Raw genomic sequence first — 26,547 nt, forward strand, 5'->3', positions numbered from 1 at the left:
ATCACAACAATTTTCTTTGTGTTTTATTACTATCATTTCAGATTTATTTTCATTAACAGATAGACATCTCTCCTGAACACAGTAAAAAAATACAACTGACTTGATAACTCCAGTTAGCTATATATGAAAACTCATACAATATGTAGTTTAAACAAATACTTTTTGATTCTTTTGACAGTTAACAGTTGTTTTTTAGGCATCAGTTTGAAGCAGGAGCTTTTGCCTCACAGTTCATCTGCAGGCATGACCTGAGACATGTAATGTGCATGGAATTAAGAATAATCAATAACAAGATACAATTAAAAAGTCTGTCCTGGTTCATCTATTTTAATTTCAATTTATTTCTGTGCATGTAAATAACTTTTTTCATGTATGAGAGGCATTTGGAAATGATTTACAATTCTATTGCTTTCCAAGTATCACCTGAACTACGTTCATGTCCTCTCACAGGAGATGAGCTGATTCTAGTACATGAGAAGAAACTAGATGGCAGTTGTGAACAGAGTGTACAATGAAAGGACAGCACTTCTTTGTTGTTAAGTAGAGAAAGCTATGGATAAGATGGGAGGTGATTGGACGAAGATGGACTACATGGTTTTTGTGAAAGGAAGGTCTAGGAACAACTGTTATTCATAAATGTTTAACTGTGGTGTATTTTCAAGAAGCTCCTGTGCAAGAAAGTGTTTGCAACCTGATCATTGGGTTGGCTATTGGAAGGGAGTCTGCATGCAGGAATGTGAGTACTGGTCATCCATTGACATTGTGGTCTCCAATGAACGTTGAGATTGTGTCTCAGTTGGTTATGGCTGATGTGCACATAATGTTTGATTATATGGAATAGCAGACATGCCTTGGGCGCCCAACCCTTAACTCAATTATTAATGACGATATCATCAACTATTGGAAATGAAGAATGAAGGTCAAGATTTTTTTTGGAGAAACTAGTGACTGGTGACAATCTGTGATGTCTCCATTGAGAAGAAAGTCCAGTCCATGCAGCGGAAACATCCTGGGAGTCTCTGGCCTAAGAAATTTCATACTCCTCCATCTGCAGGCAAGCAGTTGATCTCTGTCTTTAGGGCACTTGTGGCATAAGCTAATGGACTGGCTTCAAAAAGGAACAACTGTCAATAGCAGATCTTCTTTTATGCTGGAGAACCAGTACTGACATTGTGGGGGGAGGCAGCACCTTGGGCTGCCTGTGCGTCAATATTATTATTAATCCGTAACACACGTAAATTAGTATGTTATGAGCGCCCTAATAGGGTCGCTATTGTGAGGGCACAATAAGTTGGCCACCAACCCACAAGTACTGTTCGTTAAGAATTGGCACCATTCGGAACACTTTGTGTCAACTGTTGTCTATTTGAGATAATTGCCTGACAGAGTATTGTGTTGTATGTGTGATTGAATGATTAATAACAGACCAAGAGATGAATACACTAAGCAGATTCAGAAAGATGTAGGTTGCAGTAGTTACTGGGAGATGAAGAAGCTTTCACAAGGTAGAGTAGCATGGAGAGCTGCATCAAACCAGCCTCAGGACTGAAGACCCCAACAACAACAATTATAATTATATATAAATGAGTTGTGCGGTTTATATCATGGCTGCTGATCAGTATACATTGTGCATGCCCATGTAGTGTCAGTTCTGGAAGAAATTGAAATGCCTCTTTCAAATATCTATGAGCATTCATCAATTTGAACTGTAAAGATATCTGTACCTGACTAGAACACATAACTGCTGTGCTGGAAATCACTCATAACTAGAGGAGTCAATCAGCTATCAGCATTTATGGCCTAGCTTAGCCTCTGAGTGAGTTCCAGATCTCAGCGAAAATTATTAAATACATTTAGAGCTCAGGGAAAAAACCCATTATCTGGCTTGAATAGAAAATGTTGCTGATCATAAAAATTCTCACCCATATAAAAGTTTATCTAGTAATTCATAGAATGTGGTATGTTTATTCCACACAGAATGATATTCAATAGCAGGTGCTATCTTAGTATGCCTGTATGATACACTGCTGAAGATCTCATAGATCTTAAAACGAATAATCCAGTATCGTTAATCCCTTGATGCTCCACGACGCTGCAGCTACAGTCTTCTTGATCAATCTAAAATTTGAAATAGATTCAGCAGAAAGGTAATGGCCAGTTAGGGACTACAGGTGTGCTATATAGCTCATTCTTTGTACGGCTGATTACTGAAATTGGAAAGCATAAAGTTAATCTGTAAACTACAGTCTACTTGATCAATCTAAAATTTGAAATAGATTCAGCAGAAAGGTAATGGCCAGTTAGGGACTACAGGTGTGCTACATAGCTCATTCTTTGTACGGCTGATTATTGAAATTGGAAAGCATAAAGTTAATCTATAAACTAACAACTGTGTTGGTGGAACATTTCTGTTTGCAATGACAAACCATATGCAAGGTCTTGTTGGTAATCAGTCCATTTTGAATGCAGCTGTATGGGCAGTTTTCTATTCTGCCTTAACTATCGGAGAATGGTATGTTCAATGACAAAGTCTCACCTTTTAAAACACTTTGTATTTATTGGTCAATAGTCAACAAAAAACAGTTCACACTTTCTGTACTTTATAAAGTTTGATGCATATTCCCCTATATACTAAAATAGTTCCATAATTGGTGTGGCACATAATGCACTATAATTCTGTGTAATATTAAATGTCTTTCTTGGGTTCATAACCTTAATTGTCCCTTTTTTATAAGAATTACGTAACTTAATTATAAAATTATGCATGTCTTTTTTTTTGGCATGACAAATGTTCTATTACACTCTAACCCAGTAGTGGCCATGCTACTAATTTCTCTGCCCCTGAGGTAAGTGGCCATCTTAGCTCATGACTAAATTCACCAGTGTCAATTAAAATTTAGCACATTTTACAATTAATGCCCCTATGAACCATGATCCTGCCATTGCTGGGGAGGCTTGTGTGCCTCAGCGATACAGATAACCATACCATACGTGCAATCACAATGGAGATCTGTTGAGAGCTCAGATAAAAGTTTGGTTCCTAAAGACAGGCAGCAGTCTTTTCAGTAGTTGCAGGGGCAACAGTCTGGACAATTGACTGATCTGACCTTTCAACTTCAACCAAAACAGTCTTGCTCTGCTGGTATTGTGAACGGCTGAAAGCAAGAGGAAACTGCATCCTTAATTTTTTCTGAGGGCATGCAGTTCTGCTGGATGGTTAAATGATGACAGTATCCTCCTGGGTAAAATATTCCATACGTAAAATAATTCCCACTCAGATATCTGGGCAGAGACTACTCTTGACGATGTCATTATCAGGAGAAACGGAACTGACGTTCTATAGATTCTAGCGTGGAATGTCAGATCCCTTAATTGAGCAGTTAAGTTAGAAAATGTAAGAAGGGTAGTGAATAGATTAAAGTTAGTTAGTGAAGTTTGGTGGCAGTAGGAACAGGCTTTCATGTCAGGTGAGTATAGTTTTATGAATACAAACCAAATAGAGATAATGCGGGAGTAGCTTTAATGATGAACAAAAAAATAGGAACACGGATAAGCTACTACGAACAGCATAGTGAACACATTATTATAGCCAAGATAGAACATGAAGACCACACCCTTCACAATAGTACAAGTTTATATGCCAACTAGCTATGCAGATGATGAAGAGATTGGAGAAATGATTGATGAGATAAAAGAAAGTAAAAAAATTTAGTGATAGATAATAGGCTTATATGAACTGGGAGAAAGGAATGGAAGAGGAAGCCTCCTGATAGAATTTTGCACAGAGCCTAATTTTATCGTAGGTAGCAGTTTAAGAATCATGAAAGAAGATTGTGTATGTGGAAGAGACTTGTAGATACTGGAAGATTACAGATTAATTATTAAGGGGCGGATGTGGACTCTGACCACAATTTATTGGTTATGAACTGTAGATTACAACTGAAGAAACTGCAAAAAGGTAGGAATTTAAGGAGATGGGACCTGGATAAACTGAAAGAACCAGAGATTGTAGAGAGTTTCAGAGGGAGCATTAGGGCATGATTGACAAGAACAGTGGCAAGGAATACATTATAAGAATAATGGTGAGCTTTGAGAGATGAAATAGTGAAGCTAGCAGAGGATCAAGTAGGTAAAAAGATGAGGGTTAATAGAAGTCCTTGGGTAATGCAAGACACATTAAATTTAATTGATGAAAGAAGAAAACATAGAAATGTAGTAAATGAAGCAGGCGAAAGGGAAACAAATGTCTAAAAAATGAGGGTGCCAGGAAGTGCAAAATGGCTAACCAGGAATGGCTAGAGAACAAATGTTAGGATTTAGAAGCATATTTCACTTGGGCAAAGATAGATGCTGCCTACAGGAAAATTAGATAGACCTTTGGAGAAAAGAGAACCACCTGTATGAATACCAAGAGCTCAGATTGACAACCAGTCCCAAGCAAACAAGGGAAAACAGAAAGGTGGATAGAGTATATGGAAGGTCTATACAAGAGACATGAACTTGAGGACAATATTATGGAAATGGAAGAGGATGTAGATGAAGATGAGATGGGAGATATGATACTGCATGGAAAATTTGACAGAGCACTGAAAAACTTAAGTCAAAACAAGGCCCCAGGAGTAGATGAACTTTCCGTTAAAACTACTGATACCCTTGGGAGAGCTAGCCAGGACAAAACTCTTCCATCTGATAAGCAGGATGTATGAGACAGGTGAAATACTCTCAGACTTCAAGAAGAATATAATAATTCCAATTCCAAAAATGGCACGTGTTGACAGGTGTGGAAGTTACTGAACTATCAGTTTAATAAGTCATGGTTGCAAAATACTAAGGTGAATTCTTTACAGAAGAATGGCAAAGCTGGTAGAAGTTGACCTCAGGGGAGACCAGTTTGGATTCCAGAGAAATGTATGAATGCGCTAGGCAACACTAACCCCATGACTTGTCAGAGAAGATAGGTTGAGGGAAGGCAAACATACATTTATTGTGTTTGTAGACTTAGAGAAACTTTTGACAATGTTGACTGGAATACTCACTTTCAAATTCTAATGGTGGCAGGGGTAAAATACAGGGAGCAAAAGGCTGTTTACAATTATACAGAAACCAGATGGCAGGTATGAAAGTTGAAGGGCATGGAAGGGAAGCAGTGGTTGGGAAGGGAGTGAAACAAAGTTGTAACCTACTGACATGTTATTCAATCTGTGTATTGAGAAAGCAAGAAAAAATTGAGTAGGACTAACAACTTTGAGGTTTTTCAATAACATTGTAATTCTTTCAGAGACAGCAAGGGACCTGGAAGAGCAGTAGCACAAAATGGACAGTGTCTTGAAAGGAGGATATCAGATGAAGATCAACAAAAGCAAAATGAGGATAATGGAATGTAGTACAATTAAATCAATTGATGCTGGGGTAATTAGAGTAGGAAATGAGAAACACAGAATAGTAGATGAGTTTTGCTATTTGGGTAGCAAAATAACTGTTTGTGGCTGAAGTAGACAGGATATAAAACGTAGACTGGCAATGGACAGAGAAGTGTTTCTGAAGAAGAGAAGTTTGTTAACATTGAATATAGATTTCAGTGTCAGGAAGTCTTTTTCTGAAAAAGTTTGTATGAAGTGTAGCCATGTATGCAGGTGAAATGTTGATGATAAACAGTTTATTCACAAGAAGTGAATAGAAGCTTTTGAAATGTGGTTCTACAGAAGAATGATGAACCATTGATGGGTAAATCATGTAACTAATGAGGAGATACTCAATAGAAATTTGTGCACAACCTGACTAGAAGAAGGGATCAGTTGGTAAAACACTTTCTGAGACCTCAAGGGACCACTAATTTAGCATCGGAGGGAAGTGTTGGAGATAAAAATCATAGAGGAAGGCCAAGAGAGGAATACAATAAGCAGATTCAGAGGGATGTAGATTGCAGTAGTTAGTCGGAGATGAAGATGCTTGCACAGGATACAGTAGCATGGATAGCTGACCCAAACCAGTCCTCAGACTGAAGACCACAACAACAACAACCACAACAATATTAATGTCTCTGTAAGCATTGTTGTTTGTTACTGTGATGGAAAACTTCACTCTTAAGAAGCTCTTACTTTAATTTACAGTTTTGGATTGAGCTGTTAATTGCTTAATGCAAATTACTGTAAATACATCTGAGAACAGCAGACTGCACAGATACTTAATGTGGCACACATGCTGCCCGAGGTCTTCAGTTTGATGACCACTGACTGAGATGCAGGATTTAGGAAAGGAAACAGAGAAAATATTTGAAAGTGGCCCTTCCACCCTGATAATGTGTGGCCTCACGCCAGCAAAGCCATGACAATAGAGCTGACATCACCGGCATTCATTGTTGTGCCACACTCACTGTATTCACTGAATCTCGGTCCATCTGATTATGTTTCATTTGATAACGTGATGGATGCGCTGTGAGGTGAAAGACTCAACAAGAACAAAGAATTTCAGGAAGGTACCTATGAGTGAGTATATAGTATCCCCAACAGTGGCTCTATGATGCAGTAATGAGGATGCCAGGTTGGTGGCAGTGGTATAGTAATATCAGTGGAATGAATATGGAGAGATTTCATCAACACTGACTAAAGTTAATTAATAAATAAGGTACAAAACCCACTATTGTAAATCATTTCTGAATGTCCCTCGTAGATATTATAATAATGAAAATTTCAAGATTTATATTACACATAAAAACTGACACTGACTACCATTTTTTTTACAGGGAATGTGGGTAGTGCTTAATCTCATTTAAAAACACACACACACACATTTGTGTGCGCACAGGCAACACACACACACACACACACACACACACACACACACACACACACACACAAACACATCTTCTCAACAGATGGTGTTTCTTTATGTATTGTGTGGTAGGTGGGGTTAAGGTGGCAGCCTTTTAATCCACATAATTCAGAGATGTGTAGTATAAAAGACTGAAATCTTCCACTCTGTTATTAAAAGAATGAAAGAAATGCAGTGTGCACAAAAAAGTCACTCAAAGAATAAAGCAAAAACAATTTAAGCTTCCAGAAAATAGCTCTTGCAAAACAATAGAACACATAAAAATAATTTTCATGTCACGTTGTCTCAATGTATAGAAGTCAGAGGGAACCATGTACTCAGGTTCAAAGGTTCAACAGGTTCCTCTCAGATACAAATCAAGAAGTTTAGATTCCCTACCAATTGAGAACTTACCTCATTAGCCAAAACTGTGAGGTCTTTGATTAATTGTATTCAGTGACTGAGAATTCCTGTTATCTACATGACAAATAGTTATTTCACTGTAAAGAAGTAGTATGTTGTTAATAGGTGTCTGATGTTGTAGAAGTACCATAGGTAACTACTTTCTTTGAAAAATACAATAGTATTCTTGTATGTATTACATTATCAGATGCAGATAAACAGAAGACTTATACAAAGTAGCAACTTTTCTGCTGATTTACTTAATTACATTTAGCTTGCATAAATAGTATTAAGCAGAGTAATGATAGTTTATTGTTAATGTGGTTTTAAAGATTCCTTTTTCTATTAATGTATACCATGAATCATATCACATTGCTCAAACCTTTCCATCTTGATGATATCTTGAAACACAATGAATGAATGACACATGAATGAATGCATGTATGAAGATGAAGTGTGGTGTTTTTATTGAAGTTGGAAGGAAAGTGAAAACTGGGATGTGAGTTTATTTGATCTTTTCGTGTGTCTTTTATATTAAAGCAAGAAGAAGAATTAAAGCTCAAAAAGTTGTTTATTTGCTTTTTAAGTGTGCCTTTGCACCATCCACCATTCATCTACAAATGTGTGCTTGCCTGTCCCCATTTATATTATAATATTCATTGTCTTTTCTTCTCTTGCCTTTTAGTATTGCAAGTTTAAGAAATATTTTCATTGAGTTGTGCAAATCAAAATATCCTGCAAGGGATTTTTGTGTAAGTGTGAAAATGATAATTTTGTACACTTTTAGATGCATGTATATAAAATTTTGAAGCACAATAATAATATAAAAGCACACAAGAAAAGTGTACACATTAGAGTTAAAATATATTACCTGACTCAGTTCCACTAATTTTCTATTTCAACAGACTGAAAGCAATCGCTGAAGATTCTTCATCTCATCAACAGCCAAGAAAAAGAAGCAATTCCTTGCCAATACCCAAAATTGAAGTATCTCTGTACCAAAGTCCAGAACTCAAAAAGAGAGAATCAAAAGATTTAATAGAAGTTCCTGATATAAAAGATGTGTCTCTGCTGACAGGTGAGGCAAAAAGTTAGTATTGTAATAATCATGTAGAAATATTGAATCACTGTGCAGGTTGTTAATTAATTGCATTTAAGCATTTGAAGAAAGTGGTTAAATTATTCAAGTCCCAGATGAGTACTCATTTGCATCTCCTACTTTGGGGAGGTTCACATAACAGCAACTCTTAATGCATATTACCATTGTCTCCAGGAGCTAAGGCCTGACTATCCATTCCATATTGTTGTTATTTCATCCTAGATGTTCCATTGTTTGAAGACTGGGGTTTAACATTCAATGTACAATTGATGAGAGGTCATTGACAAGTTAAGCAAGACCTTCTTGTGGGACTATCAGAGTGGTGGAAGTCAACATCCAGGAAGGTTGCATGCTGGATTGAGGAAGACTGAGTAATAGGATAGGAAGAAAATGTTGAGCCTGTGGAGGAATGAGGATATTATGAAAAGGGTCACACATCCAGATGCTGATGGGCACAGTGAAAAGACTGTTGCACACCTGGCTTTCACCCAAAGCCTTCTTCACGTTCTGGTCACAGCGGCCAGGGGAGATCAGTCATGTATGTGTGAGGTGTGGTCGCTTATGTGAAAATGTGTTTTCTTTTCTTTCCTGAAGAAGGCTGTGGCTGAAAGCATATGTGTAACAGTCTTTTCATTGTGCCTGTTTGCAACCCAACCTGTTATCTGTACAGTATCAGTCTGTCCTTGTCATAATAGTGTTGATATTTCCATCCAGGGCTTTCTGTTTTTGAGGAATATGGGTAGAGTGTCATGGTTCTGGATCCACGTAATGAAGATATCACCAATGAACTGAAGAAGGAACTGGACGACAAGGAAGGTTTTTTCTAGATAGCCCATAGATAGACAAGCAGATAAAGTTGCATGTGAGTGCCCTGGCCATGCTATGGATTTATTTGCATATCATCCCTTGGAAATGATAAAGATGTAATAGTTCATAAAGAAATGGTGGTGAATTTAGAGTTGGGTGGTCACTAGTAATGGTTGCCAAGGCATGTGGGATATTGATGTACAGAAGGTAGCTTCAACAATGACAGGCAAGTATGCAAGTAGTAATTAGGAGGAGATGGTTGAGACGAGATAAAGGGGTTTTTTTAGACCTTTGATATTGGGCACTTGGCTGCAGGCAGTGAGATGAGGGTGTTGGTCAAAAAGAGCCAAAATTATTTCTGTAAGTGCACAGCTACCAGTTACAGTGGAGTATCCAGTAGAACAAGATGGATTTGGAGGAGAGGTTCTATATTGGACCTAGTAAGAGGAGTAGTGGCTGGAAGTTGTGCTGGATGTTACAGATGGAACCAGAGTGACAGGTCTCATAGGCATAAGAGTCAGGCAGCTGTTGGACTCCTTCAGTAAGTCAGTCACTGTGGTTCATCATGATAGAGGTGGAGCCTTTGTCTACAGGGAGTATGATTAGGTCAGGATCCACTTGAATGTTGTGGCTAGCTGCACTTTCCTCAGCCAAAAGGTTTGTGTTCTTGAGAAGGGTGCTATTAAAGGAGGGTGTGGCCAAATTTGAGGTAAGGAATTCCTGTAAGGTGACTGGAGAGTTGTTGGATGAGAGAATGTGAATAAGAAGACGTAAAGCCATGAGTGTGTGAGATGTTGATGTACAGTAGTTAGCATCAATAGTTATGAGCAAGACTCTGTTACCCAGTATGGCATTAACTGGACCACATTAACTACTTCCTTCTCAAGGGCTGTGACTGTCATCAGGCCCAAAAATGAAAAACGTACTCCCTCTATCATCCACATCATTCTGAAAATGGTATTCTGTGGCCCACCCTATCTATGAAATATCTTGATCCATCCTCATGCGTACTTACTTCTAACTCCATACAATCTGGATCGTATCCCTGTGGAAAATTAAAGTGCAAGATTTGTCCTGTGTGTCCACTCAGCATGTCCTGTGCTAGTGCTGTCACACACATACATAGTCTTTTATAGCAAGCTCACTTGTGAAAGGAGTTATGTCATATATAAACCACCAATCATCAGTGTGCCAAATAATTGCCACCACAAAACTGTTGTCAAGAGGAAATTTGACTACCCACACAGCTGAGTACACCATGCCCAACTTCAGTGACTGGTTCAAAACATCTGAATTCTTGTTCCCAGACACCTTGGAGTTAACAGCTTGCAACACTTTCAGGTAAAGAACCCCTTCACAATTGACATATGCAGTTATTCCTCACAAAGGCAAAATTTTGTACCTCATATAACTTAAACCTCCTCTCATACAAAAATAACAGTGTGTTCAAAATTTGTACTCAATTGGATAACTGTTGAATTAACCACAAAAACATTGAAATATAGTTAATATTATAAACAGTGATTAATTCCATTCAAAAGTGGCATATCCTTCCACATCTACACTATACCTGTTTTATTCTAAACAAAGTATAGAGATACATGAAGGCCGCAAAAGCTTTAATTATACATAATTCTGTATTAAATTTTCCAAAACTTCATGAAAAATGTGCAAAATTATGTATTTAATGATAATTCACAAAACTTCTTTTGGAGAGACTCATTTTTGTATACAGATTCATTGCCAGGTGTTCAGTATCATCACTCAAATATGCCGTTAATATGTAAACCCCATTTCCATAGCCAATGTTGCACCTATCAACAACTTGAGAGAGAATGGGAGCAAACATTGTGCAAAGTATGTCACCTTGCTGGAACAGTTGTTGCTAATCTTTATGAAACAGTGATAGGTTACCTGCATCACTGCTTTCTTCTGTTTTTGTTTGTGAAACCTTTGTTTTTAATGTGAAAAAAGCTGATGAGTGGCAAAATGTTTTTCCATTTGAATCTGCACCAAACAGGAAGACTTGCTATAATTTTTGGCATTGAAACATTAGGAAATTCTTATCTTTCTCTTTTCTCACCTATTTATGAGCTACCAGTGAAATAAACATAATTGTCCATCAATTACCTGAAAGTATCATAGTTAGTCAGTGTTTCTAGTAGGAATTTTACCAAAAATTTGAAACTTTTTGAATTACTAATGTTGCGCTTTCCTTCACCACAAGCTTTGTGTCTCTCAGATGTAGAAGAAAATGTTTAAAAGGTATCAATTTGAAGATAGTGGGCTCTAGTGATTTGATTGAAAATGTAGTGTACTGGAGAAACATCAAAATGTTTTCTTTATTCTGTAATGACTACCAGAAGAGGTTTGTGCCATTTTGTTTGTCTATAAAGAACATGTTACAGATGACCCTTCACACCAGCACAACAAATGGTATGAAATAGAAATTGAAAAATAATTTTTGAAAGATAACTGTTCAAGATAACTTCATCTTGGGTTACATGGGTTACAAAATAAGTAAACCATCCACATAACATTATAAAAAATACACATATGACAAAATTAATTCATCAAATAATAATAGTGATATAAGTCCAATAAGTTTCTCTAAAGATATTTACACCAAAAAAAAGCAAGTAACATAATTTTCTTAGAGAACATTTGATGATTTTTCACACTAATGTAGCAACAGCAAATCTTAATATTACACATTAATTAAATTAATGAAAACTCATGTTAATTCCCATTAAATGATGTCTACAAGTGATTGTTAAAAAATAAAAAAAATAAAAATAAAAAATAAACCCAGTCTATCTGAAAGAAACAACATGAGTAGACAGTTTCAATTTTAATGTCACTGTGAATATCATTGGAGTTGTCTGAGTAAGCTAAAATTTTTCACATATCTTTTCTTAGTCAGTTGGGACAAGATACAGGTATGCCAGTATAGAAAGTCAGAAAAATATGAGTGAGCCTCACATGCATGCACGCACCTGCACATGCTAGCTATAAACATTTTGCTAAATGCTAGAATTTGGCTATTAATTGTCTGTGGTAGTGTCGTCCTGGCCCCAGTCCCATGGGTGATTTTCTTCTGTCTCTTTCCCTTTGTTTGCCATATGAGAGAATATCTCATTTCAAAACTATTGATGTTATTGTTACCTGTGCCATAGTTTAGTGACCTACTACTTATAAAACCATAGTTTTTCTATGTAATATTTTTTGCTTATTATTTGGTAACTATAATTGTAGATGAATATCACAACAATAACTTGCTATAACAATCATAGTTGATTTTGTTTGAATTGCAAAAATGTTAATGTCAGTGATATCGATATGTGTTGTATATATCACATGTGTAAATTAAGAGTGGTAAACAAATTGATTAGTGGTTGTATAATTGTACATTCCAGAATCACCATACTTTGGTCGGAAACAAGTTGATGAGCAAAGTCCTCATGTCAGGCGAGCTAGTGAAAAAGTAAAAAAGAAGAAGAAGATGGCAGATTTGAAAGCATTTGTTGAAACAAAATTGTTGTCAAAATCTGAAAAAACGTTAGAAAAGATTGGTCGTGACGAATCAAAGTCCTTGTTTGATCACGTAGGTATCTTAATTTCATATGTTTTAGACCACATTCTCATGAACAATCGGTCCGGACAGACCTATTTATATATTTTTTCATTCCATAGATCATAGTGAGGAGACCCCATGGATGTTAATTACAAATAATGTGTTTTACCTGGTTAAGGCTTCCTAATATTTTCTGAAAGAAAAGGAAAAGCTGGGATGTAAGTTACAACATTACAAGTTAAGGGGCTGGTTCTATGCTACAATAAACTTTTCAAAAATATGTAAAAAGGCAAGTTAACACTCACTAAAGGCTATCAAAGCATTGCGTATCACTGGCTGATAGGGGAGCTAGTCAGAAAAATGGTAACAAACCACATAAAGGAAGAAGCATTGAACAACATACACTGGAACAAAACCATATATATAATCTTAACAGGATAAAAATGGGGGATAAAAGTATGAAGGCAGATATAAAGTCTAAAGTAATCAGAGCGTCTAGGTGAAGAACAGTGTCAAACCACACATATATCAAATGACCTGGACATCATGTTACTAAACGGTCTAATAGATAGCCACATTGAAACTTGAGAGCAGAGGAAAACCATGTTGCCCACGCTAGTAGGGCAGTACAACAATACTAGGTGCCATTGTTAGTAAAATTTCAACTAATCTGGGTGGAAGACTATAAGAAGTAGTGGCTGCAGACAAAGAGTAAAAGTGACTAGGTAGCACTTTAATTAAAATACATGCTAGCATGTAGGATAAAAATTCCAAATCATCACAAATCAAAAGAAACTAAAATTTATAAATACAATGAAACAAATGTTGTCACAAGAACAAAGGATTCCCAAAGGTTACAAATGGTTGTACATAAAATATAACCAGAATACCTAAAAGCATGGAAGTAATCACAGTACAAAAATCATAATAGCACACTGTGCAACAAAGGAAAAAATTGGGTACTACTGACCAGCTGGTCATTAAGAAGCCCACCAGTGCCTTCAGTTAAAGAAATTTCTGTCTCTTCTCCTTTTTTCAAAACGAAGTATACTTAACACTCAAACAGGCCCACTGTGTTTTATAACATCAGCAGGCATGTGGCATACTTCGTACACACGAAAAAAATAGCTGTTTTTGTGTTAACAAACAAGGTAAAGACATATGAGCAGAATCATGGTTTAATCTTAGTTGAATTAAATAGTGATGAAACAAATATATATTACAGGAGTTTAAAACTGTTGAATTAAACAATAATAAAATGAACTATCATTGTATCACTCTCACTCTGTTGCCACATGCAAGTGTCCCCCCCCCTCCCCCCCTCCCCCCCCCCTCCCAGTAATGACCAACTGGAAGCACTATAACAGCACAGACCCACCAGCTCCCAGCCAACCTCTTACTTGATTAGTAATCATCTCATAGATGACTGTCTCATTGTTGGATTAAGCTGCTAGCTTGAGATATGGATGTATGACATAACTAATCACTATGTTAGCTGAAGTAATAATGAAGGAATAGGTACAGGCTCACAGTTGTAAAAAACAATTGAAGAGTAGAAGACAATGTTATTTGTAGTTAGCGCACTTTATACATAGTCACGCCTGCACAAGGGTTAAGTTATGTAAGGTCAGAGAAAGATGACGACTAGCTTTCAAGTGCTTGGTAAATGCTGAGTGGTGAATGAACTGACTTTGAATAAATAAATAATTGAATAAATGTTTGGAGAATCTCATCTTGAACATCCTACCTGTTTGCCCATGTAGAATATATCATACTCACGGCACTGAACCATGTATACCCTGAAACAGATATGGTTGTTGATTATGAATACAACAGTTTTGCAGTTTGTTGTCCTGTTAGGTTTATTCACTTGGTTTTGTTCTGGTGTCTTTTGTTTGATGGTTTTTTTTATTTAGATGGTTTGTTACCATCTTTCTGACTTACCTCCATACCAACCGATTACGTGTAATTCTTTGATAGCCTTTTGTGAGTGTTAATTTGCCTTTTTAAATTTTTTTTTTTTAAATAAAAGTCATGAAAGGAGTAAAAGGAGTTGGTCACCATTAAGTACTTACGTGTAACTCTGATGTTTATATCAAACATGTTTTGACTTAGACAGGTGATTACTATTATGTAAAATTATGTAAGTGCTTTGTTTGAAGTATCAGATAAAAGTAGCAATAATAGCAGATAAAAGTAGCAATGATAGCAGATAAAAGTAACAATAATAGCAGAAGAAGAGAAACAATGGCTTTTATCAACTATTTGTTTTTTTTTTCCTAATATACAGAAACATACATGTAGTGTATTTTACAAGTAATTCTTTGGTTTGTGTAGTCTGCTTGTGTTGTGCATTGCTCATTCTTTTCTTTTCATATTTTGAAATGAGGGAAGAGGCTATTCCAGGTCCAACATTGGGCTCAAGTATGACTCCCATGATCCCAAAAATGGTCAGTGATCACTATCACCAAGCATCACTTCTACTTTCAGAGAAGCACAAATCTTGGGTGTAGGTTGACAGCCTTGCTAAAAGGAAGATGATGTCTAAAGGTTCCAGCCTACTCTGAAGTTAATTTACATTTTCTGACGGTTGTAAGCTGCATTCATAGTAAATGGAGATCCTACACATTATTTTATATTTAGATGGTTTGCCTGGTATGTGCTGTGTATGTGTCAATTGTGCCACTGCTATGTTTGCAAACACATAATCACAATGATCAACAGCCATCAATATAACCTGCCAGTCCTCTATTTTAGGCGGTGTTATATCTTGATAAGTCAGAGACAACTACAAAAATAAGTTATTTAAGTACAAGAACAGCATTTATTAAAAACACTCAAATGGAATGTAGAACTCTGGCATAACTGAGTACAAATAGTGCTTCCTGGAACAGGTAACTTCCAATAACTAAGTTCACGACCTGACATAATAGTACAAGTCACAGTTTTCTTATAAGCCCATATTTCCCAAGTTATGTGACGAGATGACTTCCTGAAGTTCTGCTGTACTGGTGGTGATACCGCTCATTGATGGCTCCTATAGGTGATAACTCGTGACTTCTTAGTAAAGATTCCAACAGTGGACTGATCGTGCCATGAACACACTGTGGATGGACTGCAGAAGGCAAATGGAGCTGGTTATAGTAACATGCCAATGAGTACACTGCTGTCAGCCAGGAGACATAACATTCCTCCCTCTCATGGAAAGGGAACTAAGGAACCTTCAGCAGGATCTGGAACTGCAAAAGTACATCTAGCACAAGTTGTCGGTTAACATAGTAAGCTGATGTCTAGGGTCAGTGAAGCAATGAAATGTCCCCTTTCTCCCTGCTGGAGACAGGATGATGGTGCCTGGAATTGAGAAGGCTCCTGGAGATGGGAAGAGACTAAAGGAACCAATGCATGAGTTTAAGTCAGTGGTGGAAAGGCAGGTGGTGCACTCAGGCCAGCCCACTCATGGCTTCAAAGGGGCAGCAAAGGTCCAGGTTGACTGCTGCTGCTGCTGCTGCTGCTGCTGCTGCTGCTGCTGTAGCACAAGAGGGGAAATGGGAACACTAGGAGTATTGCTGTAGTGGAGCACAGATCCAGACAGAAAGCCCAGCTAATGGAGGCCATGAGACTCTCCTAGTGGGAAAGTGTCTCCAAGAGAAGGGAGCGTGGAAGGAGAGTGGAACCAAGGAATGGTGTCCAACTGAAGAACAACAGCAGAAGGACTCTGTGGGAAAAACTATTGTTTGGGCCATCTGAGGTGCCTAGCAGTGGTATAAACTATTGGCTGTGTTAGTCAACAAAGAATTCCACAGCATGAAGTGAGCATCAGAGTCTGACATGATGGGTGGGAAAGGCTGTACATTGTGTAGATTTGTTTTCTGAGGGACCCCACTGGAGTGGAAGGGAAGCTGATACCCTGGTGCCAGCAGCTCCAGTACAGGTGAGGAAGGATGACATTGGGCACCACCATTGGACACCTGGATGTGGGTACGTGATGTGGGTACATGAACTGTGGACACAAAAATACGAACATTGGAAAAGATCAAGACTCAAAATGACAGCTGAAGTAAACTGTGTCAGTGTATTCTACATACCAATGATAACTACTGTGAAGGGGCACTGCATGGTTATTATAGTTTTTGAGAATACCAGAACAGAGCAGTTGCAGAGAACCAAGTGAAGCATCAGTATCTGCATTAATACTAAATGTAGAAGACCCAATATTTGAAATTTAACAATATGTCCATCACAGCCCAAATCCACAAAAATCACATCATCAAAATGTTCAAGAACTGAGACCACATTATTCTGGACAGAACTGAAAGGAGAACAAATAGTTCTATTGTTATCCTCATTATGTGTGAAAGAAGTTATTGTAGAAGGAACATTGTGTGCAGTATCACAAGTAGAACTGCATTATTGAATTTAATGTACCTTATTTTCAAAGCCATCAGTACAAGAATCACTTTCTCAAGCCTGATTGGGTGAATCACATAGAATCATTGGATCACCTGTAATGCTGGTAGGATTGGTGTGACACAGTTTTTGTAAACATCTTGAACTTAGTGAGCCTGTCTTGTAGGCATCTGAAAGGACAAGATGGTGTGTCAAGGTCGTGTCCTGTGGCACAGCCCAAGGTTATGGTTGTTAGTGACCAGTGGTTCTGGGGCATATTACGATGTCTAGATGGCAGACCATTGTCTGTAGAGGGGGATGGAGGGGCGGGGGGGGGGGGGGGTCAGATCCTGAGGTGCAGCCCAAAGTCTGCGTGTCCGGCACTGATGACCCAACCATTGACTGTCAGGAATGGTAGGATGCTGGAAACACATTGAAATAGTTGCACTGAAATACCTTTCCAGAGCTTTGAGCCTATTGAAAAGCACACACCACTGGTAAACATTCGTTTAATGTGGGGTTGTTCAAGCAGAATGTGTAAGACAGAGCACAGTTTGGATTTTCACATATAACATGGGTTATACTGTGCAAGGAGGTGACATTCATTCAGTATGTGATTGTTGAGCTTGCTGATAAGTATGAAAAAAACGTGTGGCAAGTTGCCACAGCAGGAAAGTTATCCTGAAAATATATGTGCGTAGTTTCATGTTTTGTGTCTGTACACCTCAGTTCACTTGGATGGTTACCCATAAAAAGGTGCTTTGCAAGTTCAAATGCAGTAACACAAGTGGTGGGCAAGAAAAATGTACACTTCTTTAAATCACCCTAAGGTCCATAAGCTACCGAAATGTTCCAAGCTGGCCACAAAGATGATCCACTGGTTCGACATTGGGTTGAAGGGGGGGAGAACAGGGAGGGACCCCAAACATCTAGTTTGTGCTGTGACTCATCCTCAAAGTGATGTAGCAGGCAGTCCAGAGCAGCTGCCAATGTGTCCAGTGTAGTTTGCAAGGGCTGGAGAAGAGTAAATGTTGAAACAAAGAAGTCCACAGGTTCTGCCATCTGGAACAGTACACAAACAATAAGATTTCCTAGCATGGAATGCATGTTGAATGCTTGATGGGGAGCGAAACACAGTCTGGAGTTCCAGCACAAAGCCCTTACAGAAATTGTGAACCCACCTACAGAATACCCAGAGCCCAGAGCACAAACACTGCACCGCAACCAAACCATGAAAAATAAGGAGAAAGTATTGTGATGGAAATGGCCAGAACATCAATTAAATTCACTTTAAAATACTCAATAAAAGGTTCAGTGCCTGAGCAAGTGCAGGAGAAGCAGAGGCTTCAAACCAGAATACTGAATAGGTCCAAAAGATGTGTGGGCTTTGAATCAGTATGGACTGTGCACTGTTCCACCTTGTCAACTGTGATACTGTTATGATCATCCAGATGTCAGTTACAATGACCAACTGACAAATACATAACCTGCCAGTCCTCTATTATTAGCGAGGCTATACATTGATAAGTTGGAATCTCAGTTAACGACTGCACCATTTTAATGTCTGAGATAAGTATACAAATAAATAATCCAAGTACAATAACTGCATTTATGAGAACACTCAAATGAAATTTAGAACTCTGGCATAATTGAATGCAAATAATACTTTCTGGAACAGGTTACTTCCAATAACTAAGTCCGCAATCTAACATGTAGTACAGGTCTGTATCAACAAGTTATATTCCAAGATGACTTCCTGTAGGTCCATTGTAGTGGCAGCTACACCACTCACTGATAACTGCCGTAGATGGTAGCTAGTTGGCCTCTTAGCATGGTCTCCAACTGAGGACTGGTCATGCTGTGGACTCAGTATGAATTGACTGTAGACGTCCGACGAGGCTGGTTACATTATGGTATGGATGATTACACTCAGTCCTCGTGATTGGCTGCCACTGGCTAGGATAATGAGCTGCATGCTTGTTGGCTCTCCATGTAAAGTGACGTCATCTGCCGGGTCACTGGCTTCTGTGGAAAACGTGGTAAAGTGGTTCCATTGGCTGTGGTACCCACTTGAGGTGGCTGTTACTGTCAGCCTTGTTGAATGCCCACACCTGCTGATTAAGCAACTGGTGATACTGACCATACAAAGGGATTTCGTCAGTCAGGCGCTGCAGTACATGGCAGAACAAGTAGAGCAGTGGGTGATAGAGGAAAGTTTGGCTGTACAATGGTCTTATCTCTGTTTCTGTTTCACAATAATTATTGCAGTGGACCCCTTAATGATCTTCAGAGCTTAGCTAAGTTAGGGAGAAACAGTGGTGCAGCCTGGTCTTTTCTCTTTTAACTTTTCACTTCTATTCTACACCTGAGGGATAAAGTATTAATGCCATTCATAAGTGGAATAATTGGTTACAATGATAATCAAAGTATGTCATACATCTATAGTAATCCAGTGTTGGTAATATCAGCTGTGATGGTTAGTTGGAAAATTATTGAAATTTTAAAGAAACCAAAGTATGTCATACATCTATAGTAATCCAGTGTTGGTAATATCAGTTGTGATGGTTAGCTGGAAAATTATTGAAATTTTAAAGACTTGTGTAAGAAGCTGAAATAATTTCAACTTTATTATTAATAATTACATGTTGGTTATTTTTTAATTATGCTTATGTGCTGCTTCGTCCTTTGAAAACAGGCTTGCTAGTAGTGAATCGACATTGTAAACATTTGTAAATAGTATTCAACTGTTATCACATCATTTACAGAAAAAAATAATTTTTATTACTAAATACAGGAATATAACAGGAGCCTGGATACAGGCGATGAAACTCTGACTCGACCCTGTTCAGCTTTTGCAAAGATCTTTGAACCAAAGACAGAACAGGACAAGGTGAAACCACCTCCCAGTAATCTAGTGAAGGGAAAAAGTATGCCTAGTCTCAGGTAAGCTTCTATAGCTTCATAAATTATGTAATCGATGACTCGTTCATAGCAAGCAATTATATAATATTTGAAAAGTTTCTCTTCCAAGGCATAAAACTATATGCCTGTCACATATTTAATTGGGCTGGAGTATGTGCATAGTATGAATTGTCTGCCATTGTAAGTTAAAGAGCCAGTGATTGTGTCCTTATTTTTGACCTCCACTGACTCATCAAAATACATTAATGATTAAGTTTTTAGCAGAACTGATTAGTGGTTTAAAGTATTGTTTATTTCCTGGGATTTGTATTCATTTCAAAACAGTATTGCATCGGTGCTTTTAAGATTAATTGATTACTACTTGTATCTCATTTTAGAATTTAAAAAGTCTTATTATGTGATTAAATCTCAGTATTTAGACAATTTATAGGAGCAGCATTTAGTATTTTTTCACAATGTTTTCATAAACTTCTTTAAGATCAAAGTTTTATATGTTTCACACATTCAGGATGTCATCCACTTTATATTTCAGCACAAGCCAGCTGCTTAGCATGTCATTGAATTCATTTGCATGAACAACTGAAGCTATTGTTGTTTCTAATTGCTATAATATTGCTATTTAAATGTCTTCATTTTTGTTGAAAATTTGATTTCTGCGACCCATCTTCAGAAGAATGGAATATTTTTATTGCCTCCCTTATATTATTCTATTTCAGTTTTGTTAAGGAATGGTCCTGTAACAATTTGTAGTTAATGTTTCACATTAAAAGATAGATGAATGTGGCATTTGGCAATTAACAATGCCTCTTTATGTGAATAGATTAAATTTAAATTGTTTCAGTAATGGCTGTTTGAACATTCATTCTGACACTTCTCACCAAGACAGAACACAGGTGGATTTTCATTAGATTACAGTAGTTTTGTTTATTGAAGAAGCTGATGCCTACTGTGGCAGAAATTGAAACTACATGTGAAGTTGTTTGAGAAAGATTAACAACAGGTGTAGGCTGAAGATCATTGTTGGATCATTGTACTAATAGCCAGAACCTTGTACATAACTACCTGAGAAAAAATTTGCTTAACCATCCCCCACTATTATGTGCACTCTCAAGCACAATTGTAAGATAATATTTTAACAACCCCATATACACTGCTGGGACTGATAGTCTCATAAATACTGAAGAACAAAAATCATTCTAAAATGTTTCATGTGATTACTACGTAGAATTGGAACTTCATAAACATACCAATGATGTTAGATTTGATGGTGATAAACAGATCTGCCATCTTTGAAGAGGCACCCATACAAACTAAAATCAGTAATTGTGATCCACAATAATATTTAGCTAGTATAATAGTTGAAAATGGCTAGGAACAAGATGCCAAGGCGCATCATAGTCTACAAACACTCTATGAGACTTCTTAAGTGGCTTACCTGTTGTAGAAAGGATACAAGACATATGTGTGATATCCACCAGAATAACAATCATCAAAGTTTTCAATCACTACCATATCAAAATACTGTCACAGGACAAAAAAAATTGTAATAAAAACTTTCAATCACTATGTTATCAAAAGACTGTCACAGGGCTTTTAAAAAAATAAAGAATACACATTAAATTTTTCCACATCAGAGTTGTCAGTGCTAACAAAAATCCACTCATTCATTTTTGATGTAAGAACCAAAGTCAGACAGTAGCAAAATGAAAGCCAAAATGCTGAATGTTGTTTTAAAATGTTCCTTTGCTAAGGAAAATCATTGCTGGATGATGTCATTTTACTATACAGAAGTGACAGACCAGTAAATATTGGTATTGAAAAACATCATAATTGTGAAAACCCAACATCAGCTCTGTGGAAGCCATGGCAGGATCTGTATCTAATTCATATCTGAATTAGCAGCCCTACTCGATAATTTACTGCAGATATTTTGAGCAAAGAAGTGCTCCCAGTGACTGAAAGAGAGAGAGTGAAGACTAGAATTTAATATCAAGTCACTGTTGACATCATTAGAGATGGACCATAAGTTTGAAACAAAAAGGATCAGGAAGAGAATCATCGTTGTCCTTTTCAAAGAAGCCATAACTCTATTTGCCTTAATCGGTTTAGAGAATTCAAGAAAAATCTGAAATTTGGATGATTAAATGAGGATTTGATTTCCATTGTGTTAATTACTAAGCCACATTTTGTGGAATTATTGAAATAGTACAAATCACACAAGTATAAAGGAAACAGAGCCATCCACAATGCTATATTATGTTGATTCTTATCTTTTTCAATTTTTATTTTGCTTTATTTGTGAGTATACCTCATGACAGAGAGCACAATCTGCAGTCTAATATTTAAAAAGTCAAACATGGAAATCCAGTTTTGAATAATGACAATATTATAATGACAGTGTCTTACCCACCCATCGCCTTCCCTGTCCCCATTCCAGCACTACACAGCCCTCCATTCCACCAACCCACTCACTGCTTTTTACTTCTGTCCTTTTCTGCTTCCTGCCTCCCCCCCCCCCTCCTCTCCCTGCCCTCCTTCCTACATCCTGACTGCACCTAGCTGCCCTATCCCCCCCCCCCCCCCCCCACCTCATCCCTGTAAGCTCCCACAGTGTGTGTGTGTTGTCTATTGTGATGAAGTTCTGTTTGGCCAAAAGCTTTGTTTGACAGTCGTTTTGTTGCATCTTATCTGCTACTCACTGTCTCCACTTTATGGTGAGTAATAATATTGTTATTATTTACAAAGTTTTGAAGAAATGCTGAAATCTGATTATGGTTTTTTGGCTATGTAAAGAGTATAAAACCATGCTTTAGCTATGCACTAACATGAAAAATACAACCATGTCTAACTGTGATCTAATCTTGTGGCTCTAATTCAATTTCATCATGAAACATATATTACTTTTAGGCAATAAATACTTATCACCATCTGTCATGCATGATTGATAGCCCTGGGACCAGGGGGCGATACTTCATGAGGTGGTAATTTACCACGAGCAGTACAGCTAGTGTGACATTGTGATACCAGTTTGGCTTATGAAACTACAAATTATAAAAGAAAACCATTACTGTTTGTTTGACAATGGTATTTTGCTTCCAGTTTTTTCATGCAACTCAAGCAAATAAATTTGCTCCTGTAAATCAAGATATTGTTCTGCTAAAACAAGTGGGGTGATCCAGTTTATGTTACATAAACAGAAGGCTTGTCTCACTCTGCCCTCTTCCTATCTGATTTTGGGTCAGTAACCAATCACGCCACCTGACCAGTGTGATCTGTGATGAGAGATCACCTTAAGTTAAGGGAGAGAGGTGCCTACATGTTTGTCATACAGAAGTAAGAATCTGCAAAGTTGATGATTTTTGCAGGATTATGTGATTTTGAAGGCTGAGGGGCACCAGTTCCCCTTATCCTATTAAGCCCAAATTTAACACAGCAAATTTTTATAGGAAATGAAACCCAACTAGGGGAAAGCCAAAGAAAGAGTAACAAAAGTTTAAAAAATTCCTCACGCAAATGGATAGAATATTTATGTAACATTTACTGAGTTATCATTTCATTAAACTGACTAACAAAATGACAATCTTCATAGTAGCCATGGAACTCCAATTGTGAAATCAAGTGGATTGAGTGATTTTTTTTCTGAAAGACTTTTACGAAGTACTTCACTGATGTCTGCTAAATGCAGGGTTTTTCAGAGGTGGTGGTATAGTCTGATTCAAATAAGACATCCCATGTAACATGGGTTCAGTTTTTGTTGTTTAAAGTGATACAGGTAGTTACAGAGACATTTTTTTACCTTCATGTTTGTTACTTCAGATACTATGACTTTCTTTAACAATTTTCATTTTGTTTTGAAGTATTGAATTTGTGCTTGAGTTTATCTAATTGAATTTTTCAACATGTTAACAGAATCTTCTGTCAGTTCTTGGTAGAACAGCATTATAATAAATGAAAACATCCGTTTGCTTTTGTTCTACAATATTACTTTTATTTTGTTAACCAGTTTTTGGCTTACAAGGCCATCTTCAGACATTTACTGAGTATTGTTACCAATTGTTTTTGGTAACAATACCAATTGTTTTGGTAACAATGCTCAGTAAATGTCTGAAGATGGCCTTGTAAGCCAAAAACCGGTTAACAAAATAAAAGTAAAATAGTAGAACAAAAGCAAACTGGTGCTTTTCAATTATTATGAATTTTTCAACTGTGATTGTGATTTTTTGGTTAACATTCTACTATAACATTTAAGCATGCTGCCTGTATTTACAAATGCTGAATATGCCGATATATTTGTGTATGTTGCTTCTGCTGTTGCTTGTAGAGAATACATGAGAGAATTTCCTAACCACAGAGATCCAAGCCGGCCGCAGTGGCCGAGCAGTTCTAGGTGCTTCAGTCCGGAACCGTGCGACTGCTATGGTCGCAGGTTCGAATCCTGCCTTCGGCATGGATGTGTATGATGTCCTTAGGTTAGTAAGGTTTAAGTAGTTCTAAGTTCTAGGGGACTGATGACCTCAGATGTCAAGTCCCATAGTGCTCAGAGCCATTTGAACCATTTTGAACCACAGAGATCCAAGAGTGTTAACTCATTTTCTAACTAAACAGTGGAAGACTGATGAAGTGCCCAGGAGTCATATATCATCGGGATGTGCAAATGAACAGAATGTAAATGAAGTACAAAGCATTATTCAGATAGTAGAACGTAACTCTTCAACAAGTACACACACAATTTCTACGCGTATTTGTGTCCCCTGTAGAAGAATATGGCAGACATTATCTATGCATGGGCTCTCTGCTTATCACTTATAATGGATTCAACATCTTGAAGAAGAAGGAGATGAAGGTAGATGACTGCAATTTGGTCATTGGCTAATTGCAAGTTGCAGAGTAATCCAGTTAATACTGTTTATTAATGAAGCCACTGCCACTCATGAAAGCATCAGTAACACCTGTAACATATTGATGGCCCAGCAAAAATCCACATGCCTTTGTTGATACACATTTTTAAGGACACTTCGCTGTAAATGTGTGGTATGGTATAACAGATGATCAGATGATTCCATTTGGTTACTACTTTAACTTAAAGGACCCATTTATCTAGACTTTCTTGTTAACGAGTTTCCAGCATTATTTGAAACTATTCCTTTGGCTGCAGGTATGGTTATGTTCTTCCAGTATGACGAGTCACATGCAAATTCCTATAGTCGTCAAGTGGCACATCATCTAAACCTAACCAGAAGATGGATCTGCAGATATGGTCACTTTTCTTAGCCACTCATGTCCTTTGGCCTCACTGCTTTAGATTTTTTATTGTGGAGATTGTTGTAAGGTGAAGCCTATAAAGAAAATGTAAACACATGAGACAAATTGATCATTCAATAATGCGGACTATGAATAGCACTGCCCTCATAAAAGAACATCAAGATGACCCCGTAAGAGATACGTGTGGTGGTGTTCGGATAATTCGAAAGTACATTGAAGTCAGAAGTGGAACTTATAAAAATCATCATTGAACTTAATCACTCTCCTTTGCTTAAAATCTTCTGTGAGTGTTTGTTTGAGTTGCAATGAAAAAGTTGAATCTCCATAACCAATAAGAATTGGACACATGTAGTATGGAATGTTTATTCAAATTAGTCTTCACTACCACCTCATAAAATATTTCTGTTCCACCTGAAGTTCACAGTATGTACATTTCTTGGTTCTGTAGCCACTTTTGCAATAAGATCAAAATCTTCTTGACAGTAGAAGACAATGTGTTATCTTGGATGGAGAATAAACACCAGATACAGTTGTAATGTCAGTTGTGCCACAGGGAATTAAGGCAGGGTCATTACTTTTCAGATTGTATATTAATAACTTTGGCTTTCTCCTCTGTTTTGCTGTTTGATTCTAAAATCATCTTGGCATAATATTTCAGCTATCTATCTATCCAGCATCTTCAGATGAAACATTCTTGTCAGGTGCTGCTAAACTGAAATGAGCAGTTCATCAAGACTTTACAGCAGTGGCTGAGCTGTTGAAGCACCTTCCAGTGCACACCATGTGGGGAGACTGCACTTACCTCAGGCTGAATAGTAAATATGAAATAATCAACAAGAATCAGTTGGGCTTCCAGAAAGATAATCAACAAGAATCAGTTTGGCTTCCAGAAAGATGCCATAGATGCAGAAATAGATCCCATTGAAAATGTCAAACTTGGACTCTAAAAATAAATGTGTAGGAGTATTTATGGATCTAACAAAGGCATTCAACTGTGTGGGCCACAAAACTTTAGTAGAAATATTAGGAGTATATGGCATAAGAGGAAATGCAGGAGATGGATTTTCTCATACCTGACAAACAGGAGCCAATATACTGAAATTATAAAAACTACTGGTGAAATAATAAGATCTTAAACAAGTATTTTACACTTCTCTGTGCCACAAGGTTCCATTCTTGGCCCAGTACTCTTCATTCTATACACAAATCACGTCCCAAATATGATTAGGCATGGTAGTATAGTTACCAATGCAGATGACACAACTCTTCTGTTCACAGATAAAGA

General features: G+C 37.4%; 1 protein-coding gene across 1 annotated transcript in view; it reads left to right on the forward strand.

Annotated features, from left to right (window-relative positions):
• Nucleotides 1-26,547, forward strand: part of LOC126194994 (protein unc-80 homolog) — a 1,036,886-nt gene that overhangs the window by 374,433 nt on the left and 635,906 nt on the right. Inside the window, exons 14-16 of the mRNA XM_049933411.1 lie at nucleotides 8,118-8,290; nucleotides 12,535-12,722; nucleotides 19,873-20,021. Of these exons, the coding sequence (XP_049789368.1) occupies nucleotides 8,118-8,290; nucleotides 12,535-12,722; nucleotides 19,873-20,021 (510 nt within the window). The remainder of the gene's footprint in view (nucleotides 1-8,117; nucleotides 8,291-12,534; nucleotides 12,723-19,872; nucleotides 20,022-26,547) is intronic.

The sequence above is a fragment of the Schistocerca nitens genome, chromosome 7, assembly GCF_023898315.1.
Source record: "Schistocerca nitens isolate TAMUIC-IGC-003100 chromosome 7, iqSchNite1.1, whole genome shotgun sequence".
Lineage (NCBI taxonomy): Eukaryota > Metazoa > Arthropoda > Insecta > Orthoptera > Acrididae > Schistocerca > Schistocerca nitens.